At 35.3% G+C, this 16,854-nt stretch overlaps 2 protein-coding genes across 12 annotated transcripts in view; one reads left to right on the top strand and one right to left on the bottom strand.

The window, feature by feature from the left end:
- Window positions 1–16,854, top strand: part of ITGB3BP (integrin subunit beta 3 binding protein) — an 82,904-nt gene that overhangs the window by 61,996 nt on the left and 4,054 nt on the right. The window contains exons 8-9 of one of the 10 annotated variants that reach the window (XR_009689201.1): window positions 11,430–11,553; window positions 12,903–14,152. The exons of 7 other annotated variants lie outside the window; for them this stretch is intronic. Coding sequence is in view for 1 of the 3 variants with exons in the window: in XM_061121702.1 (XP_060977685.1) it covers window positions 11,430–11,437 (8 nt within the window). In the remaining 2 variants the exon portion in view is untranslated. Of the gene's footprint in view, window positions 1–11,429; window positions 14,153–16,854 lie in introns of those variants that run through there. 2 more of the 10 variants (XR_009689200.1, XM_061121702.1) reach the window with 2 other exon arrangements.
- Window positions 14,528–16,854, bottom strand: part of ALG6 (ALG6 alpha-1,3-glucosyltransferase) — a 51,320-nt gene continuing 48,993 nt past the window's right edge. The window contains exons 15-16 of one of the 2 annotated variants that reach the window (XM_061121696.1): window positions 16,286–16,367; window positions 14,528–15,358 (exon numbers count right to left, since the gene is read on the bottom strand). In XM_061121696.1, the coding sequence (XP_060977679.1) occupies window positions 15,216–15,358; window positions 16,286–16,367 (225 nt within the window). In that variant the 3' untranslated portion in view covers window positions 14,528–15,215. The remainder of the gene's footprint in view (window positions 15,359–16,285; window positions 16,368–16,854) is intronic. The other variant, XM_061121697.1, reaches the window with a different exon arrangement.

Below are 16,854 nucleotides of genomic sequence, written 5' to 3' on the forward strand. Positions count from 1 at the left end.
CTTCCCTAGAAAAGGATTGAGATCATTTCTCCAGTGCAGTGTATCTTGATCATAATATGTAACTGGCTTTCAATGATTTTAATCTCTACTGACTTGACAAGTTTTAGAGGATCTTAATGGGAAATTGGAATATTTATTATTTCTCAACTAGAGAAAATCTTTCTTTTATATATTCAATAGCAATGGTGTAACTTTTTTTTAATCTGTTAATTTCCTAGAGCTAATTAGAATTAGGCTTTACATTAGGCTTTTGCCAACAGTTTTGAAGAATGAAGAAGGGAAAATTATAGAACAAATAGATGAACTGTCTCTGCTAATAATTAATGGGAAAAAATTTCCCAAAAGTATTATTTCCTTCCATAAACAAAATTATTTTCACATGTTAAAACAGTCACCTCCTTTATCCAATACATAGGGGTTCTTTGTGTGTTTCTGCATGAATCACCCTTAAATCTATTTTCTAGTATTTTAGGCATTAAAACTGACTTGCGCATTACCAGGTTTTCCCTGAGAGCTGAGTGTTTCTTCATGCATAGAGGAGATTGTATCACTAAATCATGTTTTAAAGGTTCTAATAAGCATTGGTTATTTGTTGTGGTTTAAATGTAAACTGAACTAACTGAGCTAAGATACATTAAATATATAATATAAACTATATGGTAATTATATATGAGAATATAGAAGTCATTTTCCATTTTGTTTCTTGGCAAAAGCTACATTGACTCTTTATACTTACTGAGGTATTCAAGTCTTCATTATTTTTTCATCTTATTTTTTGCACTAATATTGCCTGGAAAATAGATTAAAGCTTTTTTTTCTAATTTGAATTTGAGCTAAAGTTTTTACAGAATGCTTTTCCCTATTTTTTTCTCCAGTTTGTAATGTATATATATATTTTTAATTTTGGTGGGTTTTTTTTTTTTTTTTGGTTAAAGATGATGCATGCCAACACATGCACATTTTATATAAATTTCTTTGCCAAGTTAACTTTCACCCCCTTTTATTCATACATTCATTTTTATAGGACTTTGTTAGTTTTTTTGACAGTCCAAACTAATTTGCTTTACATATTCCTTATTTGGGGATCTAACCATAAGCTTTTTACAGAAATTTCTACTTTACTCTTCTTTTACTATGCTGTTACCCAGAATTATTTAAATTTTAAAATGTTCTGAGAATCTCCATAATATTAGAAATTTACAGTTAGAAATTATATAATATAAAAACCAGTTAATATGTTTTTAATATGTTTTAGATGTGTTATATTAGGTAATAAATGAAAATGAGAGTAAACACATTATTTATTTCACTATCAGAAGAATGTCACTCAGATTTTTTTTCCTTCAGATTCTTGTCAAATTTTCCTAGAATAGTTAAAATAGACAATACCAGGAGAATTCCAGCATTTGTTTCGTCATTTTGCCTTTGAATTAATCCTTTAGTTCTGTTTATTTTTTTCATCTTACTGCTAATTTGTTTAGCAGCAGTTGTAGTTTTTATTGTCGTCAGAGAAGTATAATTGTAAAGGTAAGACTCTAGTGTTTTAAATAGACATCTGAGACACATTCTAAGGCTTTGTATAACCTATTCCATGGAAATTTAAAACATCCACATTAACATTAAAAGGTAAACTAAGATTTTTATTAATTTTCAGAACTGGACCTTGCTAATTAGGGAATGACTTGATAAAGCGTGTGAATAAAGAAGACCTCCTTTACAGAATACAGATTTCTTAAACAAAGGAAGGCTTCTTTCTTTTTTCAGTTAACTTAGGAAGTAAGCCTATCTTCACTTTCCTTAATAATATTGGCTTTATGACTATTAGAAGGATAATGAAATGAAAGGTTTTTTCTGTTATATTTGGATGTGAATTTTCAAAATTATTTTTAATTTGTTATGCTGAAGATTTAAAACATATGACCATTCAATGGGTTGATACAGAAGGACTGTCACATTATCATCACATGAGAAGGCATGAAATTTATTTACTTTACATAGTCATCCTCTGTATAAAACAACTTGATACAAATATTCCTGAAACAATAGGTGGCATTATATGGTACTGAGTATTTTCATTTTTTCTAGAGATAATTAGAAAATACCATCATTGTTTGTCCATGACTAGTACTTCCAGTAAACAAAATGTTTTTTAAAAAAATTTAAGCAAATTGTAGAGCATTTGCCAAGATATGAAATCTAGACACTTAGCTTCAGTCCAAAACATATTTTATCTGTTTTAGGAATAATTGTGTAGGTTGAAATATGCATATTTTAAAAGAAATGTAACCATCTGAACTTTACATTGTTCCAAAAAGTTGATTGTTTCAGCTGTCTGTAATACTAAATATTTCAAAATTTCTAGCTCTGGCCTTAAAAAAAAAAAAAAAAAACACAAACTATAAATGTTCTGATTTTCTTTAACTAAATTACTGTCTTCTTGCATTGTAAAATTCATTTTCGTTATAGGATTTTTGAGGTTTTCAAACTCTTGGTCCAAAGGACAAATTTTAAACTCCTTCTGTTTTAAGACTATGTAAATAGTTTGATATTGCCTTTTCATTCTAACCACCCACTGAAGTATTTTTTAACTTAAAAATATGTTGTTCTTTCCCCCACTCAGTCTTGAAAAAGTATTTGTCATATCAGCTAAATACTTTTACTCCTAGAAAACTGCTTCCCTTTTATTTTTTTCTGTTCTAGTTTAACATGAAGCAGTATCTTTTTTCAAACAAATACTCCAGTATTAAAAAACTCAGCTTTGAAGATTAGACATGAATTTTAGAAGAAACAACAAAAATTCCACTATGCTTTTAACATTCTTAGTTTATTTAGAGCTGAAAAATAGCGATGTTAGTTTTGGTAACACAAATACACATTAATGTACAACTGTAGTCCTCAGCTCTTTATACGAATTCAGTTGTCACTTATCCTGTATGTGGATCATACCTTTTCCTCTTATTAATGTTAATGCTTGTGCTTTACACTGTTCATCACTGTTTGGGGGCTATATTTCAACTGCTTACTTGAGATTTGTCTAGGATTTAAGGAAACACAAACTGGTTTATTACTTTTCAAAGCCTTTTAAATAATTTCTCCTATGATTTAATTTTTTTATATGTTATTAAAAGTGTGGTGCTTTTATCTTTTAAATAATCAGTTAAACTTTTAAAGCATAGATTTTAACTCACTTAATAGCAATTATGTGTTTAAGAGGTGTAAATAACTTGCTATCAGACATTACAAATATCCAGGTGCTCTGTATGTGCTGATGACAACAAAATTGAAACGGAAGACTGTAATAATTCTGACTGGTTTTCTCTGCAGAAGATATTGATTATTTGTGTGTGGTGAGAGATTTGGAAAATTCAATTAAAGGAGTTGTGCAAAGGTTTCATAAATTTTCCTTCTACAGCGTGTACACAGACATTGTTGCGTATTAAATCAATGCAGCACTTCACAATATATTTTCTTTGAAACATAAAAATAAATAACATTTAAACAGTTCTGCTTACTACAGAAACAAATTTTATTTTCTGTGAAGCATTTAGTCATGTGCTATCACTGACTCATACACATTTGCCAGCTGTAACAAATTTTATAGACATTTTCTCCAGAGACATATCTCACATACTATGAATTTTTAAATGAGCAAATGGTGAAGAAGGGATGTCAGCAATATAAAAATTGATCAGTTAAAAGATAAAAGCATAAGTAAAGAGATTTGTATGGTAGTCTTAATAGGTTTTATTAAATAAAAATACTATAAAAAGACAGTAATGAACAGACTGAAGACTAACTGTTCTTGAGGTGGAGAAAAATTATTCTGGCACATTTAGTAGAAATTGGTTTTATGTCACCTGACAGATGAACATTTTTTTTCCACTTTAACTCTTAGAGTAGTTAGAAAAGCTCCTCAAAGTGTTTGATAAATTCTCTTAAGTGGTTTATGTATTTTAAACACCTCTACATAATCATAAAGCAGATATTTATAGTGTTATATAATTAATTATATAGTTAAAAGCAGGACTTGGGCAATCAGTAAATAGTAGATGATTTTTTTCCCGTACCTCAGACTTCACATAGGAAGAAAGTAATCTTTTTCCTTCACACTCTTTATATCATATGCTTTCGTCCTCTGGAATCTCTCTTTCAGGACTCCAGGCTTCTCTGTGACCTCCCTTTCTGCCTGGACTACACTTTCTTCCTTCTCTGTCTAGGAAACTCCTGCTCACTCCTAAAGGTCAGCCTTCAACATCACATTCTTTGAAACTCTCCCCAGATAACGTAGGTAAAAAATAAATTGCTTCATCTTCTAGGCTTCTACAACACTTGTCTGAATGTTTATAAATGTACCATGTTGTAGTGTATTGTAATTTTCTGGTTACATGGCTCTTTCTGGACTTCTCTCCTTGGCAAAGTCTTATCTCTGTATTGTAGTATTGAACCTGGATGGAAGGTCCACCGTACATGTTCAGTGAATGAACAAAGATGAATGGCTACTCTAAGAATTTTTTTTAAGGAATTATCTAGATATTTTCAAATAGGTATAAATAAATTATCTAGATATTTTCAAATAGATATTCCCTTACATGCCTCATTCATTTAATATTTATTGACTGCCTGCTAGGAGCCAGGCACTGATCTAACATAGTGGATACACTAATTAACGAGACAGACATAGTCCTGCCCTCAGGATTATAGAATCTAGCATAAAAGATGAGTAATGATAATAAAACATAAACACACATTATAATAATGAGTTTCTTGGTAGTTTCCATCCTAAATTTTTAAATGTACATTCTGAAACAGAATCAGGCAAATCTGTAGGATGTTGAAACAATTTATAGCCCCAAAGCTTTTATTTATAATGTAAAATAAAACTTTATGTTTAGTCTCTTTATTTTAATTTCATTTTGATTAAGCATTTATTCTGCACCATATACTATGACAACTTACTTTACACTGTTTTCTGGAAAAAATCTTTTTTCTTTCATATAGAATTATGTGATCTTGACAGCTGTGAATTCCTTAAAACCATTTTAAACTTAGGTAGTTTCACCTTTATAATTAAGGTTACCCTTGTTATATTTCACTGTTTTTTCTTTCAGTTCAAAACATTTTAATTGTATTATCAAATTTGGTATTGTCTGTAAAGAAAATAGGGACATGAGCTTTGATGCATTAATTAAAATTATATTTAATCTATTCTTACAAATAATAGGAAGATAATCTGACAAGATCTATGAGTTAGAGGCCAATTGAAAGAGAACACTACTGAGCTTGCCAGGCTAGCTTTCAAAGAGGACATATTTTTAGTGAGTATAAAGAAGGTCCTTAATTGAGTAAAAAAGGCTAATTTAACAGTGACAGGTAGGTTATAGTTTCTGTAGGGCACATCAGTCCGAACAAGATATAACAAGTCATATCTTGTTATATGATTTGGAAATGTGCTGAAATGATTAAGTGAATAATTGCATATTAATGCATTAATTAGTATGCTAATTAATTGCCCACTATACAGTAGTAATCAGTGAATGTCAGGTTCAAAGGTTTTAGATTCTATTAAGTATACAATATATATACAAATACACACAATCATTCACTGTAAGGTTAAGTGTTTTACAAAGTTTCTGACCCGTGGAAATCCATTAAACTATTGGATGGTGATCATAAATACATAGTTCATACATAAATATTCACAGTTACACATTTGGCAGATGAATATACACATTTAATATAGGACAGTCTCATGAATGAATGAGTTTGGGGAATCTTAAGAATACTGAGAATAGCTTTGTGTTCATGGATTCTGGTAAAGATCATCATATGTTAGGGGTGTTTTTCTGAGTCTTTAATTTGAGTAGTACTTTCAAAAGACTTGAAAGAATTAAGGTTGCCCTACAGAGAAATAACAGTTGAACGTATTTGACTACCTTGTAGACATTTCCCTGGATTTGTTTTTTAATTCTGATTTATTTTTTTATGCTGTGCTGGGTCCTCGTTGCTGCGTCTGGGCTTTCTCTAGTTGCAGCGAGTGGGACCTACTCTCTTGTTGTGGTGTGGGCTTCTCATTGTGGTGGCTTCTCCTTTTGGAACACGGGCTCTAGGTGTTGTGATGCATGGGCTTAGGTGCCCCACGGCATGTGGGGTCTTCCTGGACCAGGGAATGAGCCCGTGTCCCTGCATTGGCTTGTGGATTCTTAACCATTGGGCCACCAGGAAAGTCCTCCCTAGGTTCTTTTGATACTGTTTTCTCTCACCTTGGACTCTTTCTTCATGACCTCATCCATTCCTTGACTTTGGTTCTCACCTTTGTGTATATGGTTTCCAAATCTATTTGTCACCTTCCTCCTGAGCTATAAACAATCTCAACTGCTTTACATTATTCCCCAAATATGCTGATTTCACCCTCCCCCCTCCCATATTGTCCCTCATTGTACCTTTTTAGGGATTACATTCATCCAGTGATAGAGCTCAAAACTACAATTCTGTCTCTCTTTTTGTCCCCACATCCAAACTGATACCAAGTTGTATCACTTCCCAGAACATTACTTCTCCTTCCCATGTCCACTGCACTGGTTTATTCCTTCGTTAACTCTCATCCAGATTACTTCCATCCTCATTGTAACCTGCCTCTGTGCTCTTTGTTCTTGTTTCCCTACAGCCTGTCCTGCTACTGAACGAATTATGACTTCAAAAGTATCACTCCACTGTATTTGTCGTAAAATCCAAATTTATACCATTGTTTAGAACTCTCCCTGATCTGACCACAACTTACCTTTCTAATTTGTCTTTGTCTCGGTTACTCCAGATTATTTCCCATTCATTCCTGAACACATTCCTTAGAACATCCCTTTCTCATTTCCTTACTTTTGTTCTTGTCTCCTCCACTTGACATACCTTTTCCCCCCATCATCAAAATTTTACTCATCTTTCACAACCTGCTTATGAGTTTCCTTACACTAGGCCTCCTTAGGTCCTTTTTTTCCATGTTCTTCTTTTATGGATTTGTCACAGCTGCTGAACTGGTATAACTAAAAGAGGATATTAAACCTCCTGACCTTGTGCTATGCCCTAGAAACCTCTGATAGTCGTGATACCTGTAACACCACTGTGTGACCAAATTCCCTGTCTATACATCAGCTTCTGCCCTATTACACTTCAGTAATTATTCCTCCTGACCAATTTTATTCAGTGAGCATAAGCACCCCCTATTAATTCACTCTCAGAGGCTTTAAAAAGTGAAGCCTTTATAAAACAATGTTAGAATAAGGGAGACAGCAACCCACAGGCCATAGACAGGATGAAGACCAGCAAAGTGTTAGTTGCTCAATCATGTCTGATTCTTTGCAACCCAATGAACTGTAGCCCTCCAGGCCCCTCTCTCCGTGGTATTCTCTAGACAAGAATACTGGAGTGGGTAGCCATTCCCTTCTCTGGGGGATCTTCCTGATCCAAGGATGGAACCCAAGACTCCTGAATTTGCAGGCAGGTTCTTTACCATCTGAGCCACCAAGGAAGCCTCCAAGAAAGCATGATTTTGGCTAATGTTAACTAGGAATACTGCAGGGGATGCTGAGATAAATCTTCTAGAAACAATGTGAATCACTTGGTTAGCAAAAGTATGAGGCTTAGAATAAACAGAGCCCTTTGCATACTGCCCATCTAGTATTCAAACTGAAGATATAAGGTTTATATACATGAAATGATAATCAAATAAAGCAAGCAAGTGATAATAAGTTCAGACTCTTCTTTCCAGGATTCTGGCCCATAGCAAGTATAAGAAAGAATTATGAATCCATTTAGGATCAAGTATCAACTTGATTAGTGGAGGACTTAATAACCTCCAATATGGTAGGCCCTCTGTTAGAAGCTTGGAGTACTAATGTGGACTAAGGCAGAAGTGGAACCTTCTCTCTCCCATAGATGGAAGAAATGCTCCTGGATAGAAGTGCTCAGTCATGTCTGACTCTTTGTGACCCCATGGACTGTAGCCCACCAGGTTCCCTCTGTTCATGGGATTTTTCAGGCAGGAATGCTGGAGTGGGTTGCCATTTCCTCCTCCAGGGGATCTTCCAGACCCAGGAATCAAACCTGCCTCTCCTGCATTGCAGACAAATTCTTTACTGCTGAACCATCAGAGAAGCCCTCCCTCTCTTCCATATTGAATGCAAATCTTAAAACCTATGTGCTCTCGTGACCTGAGGAGAAAGCTGGATCTTTAAATAGATCCATGTCCGTGTGCCTCTTTAACAGTAAAGACTACAGACCTGCCTTGTATGCTTGGTTGCAGAAAAGAGAGTGAATGGGCTGCGCTCCTTACAACATGATAATTAAAAGAGCAAAGGCCCACTGGGTTTGAGAGTAGACGGTGAAAGGGAGACTCAGTAGTGGGGCACAAGAGTGCTGTGTAGGAACACTGACTGAATATGACCTGTAAAGCATGGTCTGCTATCCTGGACGTAAGTCAGTCAGATTTGTCGCTTCCGTGGGCTCCTGGAAGGAGAGGAGTTGACAGAAGTTTCTTCCTCTTCAGACTGAAGAGTGTAAACATTCTTCCCTACTCTAAGTAACAAATGAAGAATAAGCAGTATGGAAATACACAAAATGGGCCGCTTCAGGATGGAGTGATTAGGTCATTATTCAAGGGCTCATGATTTTAAAATCAGTTCTGGTTATTCCACTCCGCATAATCTCTAACAGAGGGCCCTCCAGGCCCTCGTAATGGAAGCTTTGTATTTTAGTAGGAAGCTGGAATTTGAAAAATAGGTAATTTTGATGGGCTGTGTAAACATTCTAGGCAGAGAGAACACTGTGAACAGAAAAGGCAGAGAAGCAGAGCGACTGAACAGTAGATTCCAGACACATCATTGACAGTTATGATCACCAGGCTAGCAAGTTCAGACTTTATTCATTAAGCAGAAATGAACCCATGAAGATTATTAAGGAAGTAACAATCTAAAATACGTTTTAGAAAGAATAAAATATAATTGCTATGTGAAAGATGGATTCTGTCAAAATACTGCTCATGAACTGCATCACTGTATCTAAATTTCTTTTCATTTGTGTTCTGAGATCTTCATCTCTATAACCAGTATGGCCATGTAGAGATAACAGACATACTACTGCTCCCTGCTCCGTGCTATGATATGTATCACACTGATCAAAGTATTGATTTTTGCCAGATCCTGAATTTGGCCTCAATCTTTCTCAACACAACTGTCTTGGCAACCATGATCAATTGATGACACTTCTTTGCAGGGCCTGGCATTGTAACAGAGAATGGGATTTAGATTAGATGTCCAGCACCAGTTCTACTACCTACTTAGCTGTGTGGCCTTAAACAAGGCACTCAGTTTCCCAAAACCTTAATTGTAAAATGAGACTGGTGATATTTACCTTGTGGATTATATACAAGAATTAGCTTGAGGAATTCCCTGGAGGTCCAGTGGTTAGGACTCAGTGCTTTCACTGCCGGGGCCTAGGTTCAGTCCCTTGTCAGGGAACTAAGATCCTGCAAGCCATGCAGTGTGGCCAAAAATTTTAAATAAAAATTAAATAATTAGCTTAATTACTACCTTCCCCATTCACTGTTGTTTAGTCACTAAGTTGTGTCTGACTCTTGCAACCCCATGGATTTGCACCAGACTCCTCTGTCCATGGCATTTCCCAGGCAAGAATATTGTAGTGGGTTGCCATTTCCTTCTCCAGATCTTCCCAGCCCAGGGATTGAACCTGCAACTTCTGCACTGCAGGTGGATTCTTTACTGCTGAGCCACCGGGGAGGCCCACCTTTCCCATCAGTTCAGTTCAGTTCAGTTCAGTCGCTCAGTCGTGTCCGACTCTTTGCGACCCCATGAATCGCAGCACGCCAGACCTCCCTGTCCATCACAAACTCCCGGAGTTTACTCAAACTAATGCTGATCGAGTCGGTGATGCCATCCAGCCATCTCATCCTCTGTCGTCCCCTTCTCCCCCTGCCCCCAATCCCTCCCAGCATCAGGGTCTTTTCCAACGAGTCAACTCTTCACATGAGGTGGCCAAAGTATTGGAGTTTCAGCTTCACCATCAGTCCGTCCAATGAACACCCAGGACTGACCTCCTTTAGGATGGACTGCTTGGATCTCCTTGCAATCCAAGGGACTCTCAAGAGTCTCCTCCAACACCACAGTTCAGAAGCATCAATTCTTCGGCACTCAGCTTTCTTCACAGTCCAACTCTCACATCCATACATGACCACTGGAAAAACCATAGCCTTGACCAGACGGACCTTTGTTGGCGAAGTAATGTCTCTGCTTTTTAATGTGCTCTCTTGGTTGGTCAAAACTTTCCTTCCAAGGAGTAAGCATCTTTTAATTTCATGGCTGCAGTCACCATCCGCAGTGATTTTGGAGCCCAAAAAAATAAAGTCTGACACTTTCCACTGTCTCCCCATCTATTTCCCATGAGGTGATGGGACCAGATGCCATGATCTTAGTTTTCTGAATGTTGAGCTTTAAGCCAACTTTTTCACTCTCCTCTTTCACTTTCATCAAGAGGCGTTTCAGTTCCTCTTCACTCTGCCATAAGGCTGGTGTCATCTGCATATAATTATTTAATAAATGGCAGTCTTCCTTTCTTCCACAGTATTAGCTATAGTTCTGGTAACTGAATCAATAACCTATAAGGATATTAGGGGAGCACTGGAATGCTTAAAATCTTCTATAGGTATTCCGACCAGACTCAAATGAGTTGGCAAAAGTTGTTTGTCTTTTTGGCAAACTATCTTCTTGTAGGACAGGAAGAATATATGTGGACCATCATGAATAGGGAAATATAGGGGCTCACCATATATTACTTATTCATAGCTGCCAGTATAAACAAGAAAGGGATATTTCAGGAAGTAAGGGGTCCACATGCCTTATGGGGATACATGCCGTCTGTTGCCATTGGTTGTTTTTTCAAAGGCTTCATCTCACAAGTATCCTAAAGCCAGACAGACAAGAACTTCTGTCACCACTAGGAGTCCCCAGAGGGACATACCCTGAATAGGAATGCCAGTAAAGACTGTCTCTTTTTTGGGGGGGCAGCTGTTGGAGGAAACACCTGCTGAAAGGCCCTGAAGGCTTATAGACAAAAGGCATGTAAGATTTGGTGTTTTCATTAGGTCATGTTGGAGTTTTAGAACTCTCTGAGAAGTATCTCAAATCCATCTTCATAAAATGAAGTGTGCAATGTCATAGTAGTCATATTGACAATTATTTGTGAAGGTGAATCTTGCTTTGAAGATTCAAAAATAAGCAAATAAGATATACCAATACCTAACTAAATTAGGTACCAAATTACATAGTACCTGGGTGTTTAAGTCATTTCTCAAGTCATGTATGAGATGCATGTTAATTTGGAAACTAATTCTTGATGATTTAATAATCACCTTTTATATCCCACAGGCGTTTAGAAGAAACACACTCACTATGAACGCCAACTTCTGTATCTGCCTGATCATATTTAAAGGAACAGAAGAAATGTTTGTAATTAATCTGTGCAGTGAATACCAGATCATAGCATAGGCAGGTGCGTGTCTAGATAAAATTTCTTGAAGCTAATTTAAACTTTCTACCCACACCAGTAGATAATCTCAACATAAATAATACATTTCTTCTTGACCCTTTAAAGTAAGCCAACATATAGAAGAGGATCTTGACTTATATTCTGTATCTGATACACTTCTGTATACTTTTATCATTTGTGGATAGACTTATAGCTTGTATGAAAATGGCACCTTTGGTAGAGCTGTATCTTAAAACTCAGATTAAATCTAATAGTGAGTGGAAGTAGGTCCTAATTTTCCAATTTAAAGCCCTAGATTTGTACTAATTAGATTCTTTTAAAGGCTTTTAAAATTGTAAGTTTACTTTAGCTTCTACTTCATAGATGAGTTTTTATTCTAGTTATGCCTGTGCTTGTAGAGAAAAAAATATTTTCAAAGTTTTAAAATTCTTACATCTTTTATAAAATGCTGGAATGCATTTTTCAGTGCAGATATTTAAATGTGAGGTTGTTTTTAAACTGAACTACACAGAATCTCCTGAATATAAAGAAAAGACCTCATCTGGGACAGTATGTGATCCCCTCCACATTTTGAAGCATCAAATTTTTAATTTTCTACAGTGTTGTTTTGTATCATCTATTTGTGCTGTCACAAAATAAAGGGGAAGAGTGAATCACAGAAAGTGTTATAACTTGATAGCACTTTTTTTTTTCATACCTCTGCACCTTTCTTTGACCATTTCCATAGGGGGGAAAATGCTGTTCCCTTGGTGTTCACCCTAAGTCTTGGCAAAATATGTATATTACCATGTCATTTAATTCACTGTATTATGAAAATAAAAATACTATGTGAAAAATGTGAAACAAAATTTAACAAGTTAAAGTTGAAACTAACTTTGCATTTAGAGAAATTTCAGATTTGCCTCTTAAAATGAAAATGAATTATTTTTTAAAACTATTAATTGAAATAACTAAATAGTAACTCAATTTATAAAACTAATTGCCTTCACTAATGATTTTATTGGGGCAATCTAAATAATATTTTTAAGATAATCTGCTAAATATTAAGAATACTTTGTGATATAGTCCTTATAATAGGAGAGTACCTAAAATATACCAAAAAGGTTAATTTGTGTTCCAGCATTGAAAACTAACCTCAGAATGTAAACCAAAAAATATATAGACACCTACATTAGTCAGGAAATGAAGGGTTAAGAAGTAAGCTTGGTTTCATATGTAATTTAAGTTATGTAGCTATGTGCTTAATGCTGTTAAATCAGTTACTGTATGTTTGACCTCTTGATAGACCAAGCTTTTGCCTTTCAGAACAGCTGGGTTGGCTAAGAATCATTTCCCAGTTCTTTTCTTTGTAGATCAGATGACTCTCGCTTTATCACCCTTGGAGGCCACATGAAGGACAAAGCAGAAAGATCCACACACAAAACTAATGTTTATATGGAGGTGGTGTGGGGGGAGGAAGGCAAAAGGCGGGGGATACACTTGGCCCTGATCTTCCAATGAACATAACAGAAGGACCAATTGAGACTTGAAACCATTGTGTTACTCCAACCATTATTTAGTTACATCCTATCCATCTCTTACTCTCTTTCTATTGAACAGAGAGGCTCCTTTGGCTGCTTTGACTTTTGTAAATGTTTCACTCACTTAGTTGTGGTTTATCATTTGGACAGAATGCTACATTGGGGATTTTTCTCCCCTCCCTAAGGCTTCAAGGCAAAATGACTTCTGTTGCCTCATATTTGATACATGAACATACAGTGTATTCTCTTCATTTTAAGAATCAAACCTAAGTTTATGGCAACAGAGAAAACTCCATTTTTCAGAAACAGCTTTTCCCTATAAAAGAACTTGAAAATAACTTTCCTAAGATCATTTTTTGACAGGTATATTAGTGAATAAAGGGAGGCATCTTTAATAATTTTTGTATAAGCTAAATGTCTTTATAATAAAATATCCCTGTTGTTATTTTGGTTTTTAATTGCTCAGAGTTCAAAGTGGACTCTTCTTAAATTGGTTTCTAATAGATATGAGATACTTACAATTCCTACAAGTCTCCAGTAAAGCTACAATGTAGATTCCACATGACTGAATACTCTAGAAATGTATTTTTATTTAGAATTTACCTATAAGATACCTTGAATATGAGTGTATTCTACTTTACTTATGTTTATATATACTTTCATTTTCAAATAATGTTTCTGTTTCAACTATTTAGAAGTTAAAACTTCCTCATCATTGATTTAAATGAACATCCTGTATTAAATGCAAGTATTCTATTACAAAAGATAAGACTGCACCAGCCAGCCAAGATGCTGACATTTGGGCATGGTGATTATAGATGGTGACCATGGACAGCGATGTTCCTGCTGATGCGGCAGCGACTCAAGGCTGCTTTTTCTGTGCTGACCTACCCTTTGAGTCTTTATGCACATTTGCTTTGAAAAAGAAATACTTCTTGATTTTTTGCTTTGTCTAAACCTACTTCCTTTACCGGACTTAAAAACATATACCTTGTTGCATCAGCTGTCCATGTCTAGAACCAAATTCTCTTATGTGTGTATATGTGTTTGACTTGCATTGTATTAAAATATACAACCACTTAGTTAATATGCTTTAATGGCTATCTTATTAAAGAAACATATTCATTAAAAACATAAGTTGGTAGGGAAGTGATTATTTTTATTAGAGACTAAAGAAAACATATCTTTACATGAGAAACTACACAGTTATAATAAATTATTTTTACCAATTGAATAGTATAGTAAAGATGTGCTCCTTCTAATATAGAGTGATACAGTATTAATAGGGCTAAGTTAATACGAAGCATGATATGGATCAATGCTGATGGCATTGGTAACCTTCATGTAATAACAAAGAAGAACAGGATGAACCCCTCCCTGGATAAGGCCATTTAACTTAAACAGAATGAACCTGAAAGTTTAGAGCCAATGATCATGAAAGACTTCACTCAGACCACTTAAATTCAGGAAAATTCATTGTTTAATGGCATTCAAATAAATCAGAGTTCTTAGAAATAAATAAAAACACAGTTTAATCTTTCTGCCTTTCTAAAAAAATTCAAAGTTTACACATGGTAATAAGGCGTGTTCAAGCTTTAAACAGTTTAAATTGCCTTCTCATAGTAATTTAAAAGATCATCACAAATTTAATCCCTGAGATATAATTTCTAAAATATTCTAAAATATAAGCAAAACTAAATCTGAATACCAAAATTAGTGATTTCCTTCAAAAATAAGGGACTAAATTCTCCCATTAAGCTCACTGTATTTGCAGATTTTTTTCAAGACAACAAAATTTTATAGAGTACATTTCATAAGTAAACACTGGGATTAAGGACACGTTCTCTTATTTCCCCACGTGATAACTGAACATAATAAAACTATAATATGTCTTTGTCACTCAGTAGTTAGAAAATAAAAGCCTTCATTGCTTTGGTGCCATATAGATTTATTTTGGGTAGACAACAATAACTTTTCACCATTTCCTTTCCTATTTCCATGATTCTCAAAATTGTCCTTTTATTTATATATAGCAGAAAGTTTAGAAAACCTTGTGGCACTAACATTTTCATATTTTTTGGGGGATATAGCTAGTTGATTTTCTTCTGACTTCTTCCATTTTTGGAATCCCACATGATTATAATATTAAAGTATACCAAGAAGAATAGGAAATGTAAGCAGGATACAAAACACACCAATACAGAAAATAAGTCTGGTAGTTTCTGAGGAGGATCCAGTGTGACAGTCATCATTGTCAGAAGGATCATAGTGATTACTGACATAAGAAACTATAAGAAGGGAGAAAAAAAAAGTGTTACTGCATAGTATAAAAGGTAATAGTTGAATGTACTGGTAACATTGGTTTATAGTTGTAAATGAGCAGAACTGAAGGGGACAGCTGGGGGTTCAATCTCCTATACTAATGTATCTCAACCTAGTTTGTAGGTTAGAGTCATTTGGGGTTTAAAAAAAATTTCAATTCTCAGACCACATCCCAGACCAATTAGAATCCCTGGGGAAGGCTCTCCAAGTGATCCCCATGTGTAGCCAAAGCCTGAGAACCCCTTTAGACTTCATATCACCCAAGCACTAAAACAAGGTACCTGGAATAGATAATATTGCTAGTCAGGCTTAAATTCACAGCATGCTCCAAGGGCCTATGGGATATACAATTCTAAGTTAATCTAAGAATTCATCTATGAAGAAGTTTTCCACAGCAAATGAAATATTACATTTCATATTCACTGAATACTTTCAATGAGCTAATTCTATAGTAGAGCATGGTGGGACACATGAAAGAAAATGTCCTTTGGCCTCAAAGAGCTTCCCATTTAGGGGCCTACATGAACTAGTTAAGTAAAATCACAAAGTCACATCTTATTAAATGCCAAAATGAGTAGTAGACATAACTGACTGCATTTATTGTACCTGTGCCCCAGTTTCCTTTTTTCAGACTGTACCACAATGTACTCTACCACAGAACTTTCTGCAATGATGGAAATGTTCTAAATGTGTATTCTCAAAAAGTAGCTGTTAACCATATATGGCTACTGAGCATTTGAAATGTACCTGCTGTGACTGAGGAGCAGAATTCTTAATTTAACCACATGTGTCTGGTGTCTATTGAACAATATAGCTATAGACTCTGAGACAAGGACACAGAAGCTGCTTAAGTAAATGTAGAAAACAAGCAGAAACAGAAGTCAGTGACTTACATGATGAAAGTGGGACATAATGGAACCCTGAAAGATGCCGTAACGGCTGTATTATGACAGAATTGATGGGACCTGAAAAAAACTGTAATGCAGTGATCATTCTAGATGGAAGCCAAAAAGACTTAAAAGAGTAACCTATAACTTGCTGTGTCTATTCTCCCATTCATTAGTAAACCCACACCAATTAGGCTTTCACTCCAGTCTCCAATGAAACTGCCTTGGTAAAGATCTATAATGCCCTCCACTAAACTAAACCCAGTAGTCAGTTCTTATTACCTTACTGGATCTCTCAGCAGCATTTGAAATAACACATCACTGATATCTTGAAACCCTTCCCTTGGCTTCCATGACATCATTCTCTCCTGGTTTCCTCCCACATCACTAGTTAATCTTTCTCAGAACTTTGCTGGTTCCTTCTCAATCTATAATCACACCTTTGGTGAACTCACTCATCCAGGGACGTGACTTTAATTACTGTCTATATACTGAAGACTCAAATTACTGTTTCCAACCTGGACCTCTCCCCTAAACTCTAGGCTCATATATCCAAGTTCTCCTTAAAATCTCTA

This window comes from Dama dama, chromosome 20 (genome assembly GCF_033118175.1).
Source record: "Dama dama isolate Ldn47 chromosome 20, ASM3311817v1, whole genome shotgun sequence".
In the NCBI taxonomy this organism is placed as follows: Eukaryota; Metazoa; Chordata; class Mammalia; order Artiodactyla; family Cervidae; genus Dama; species Dama dama.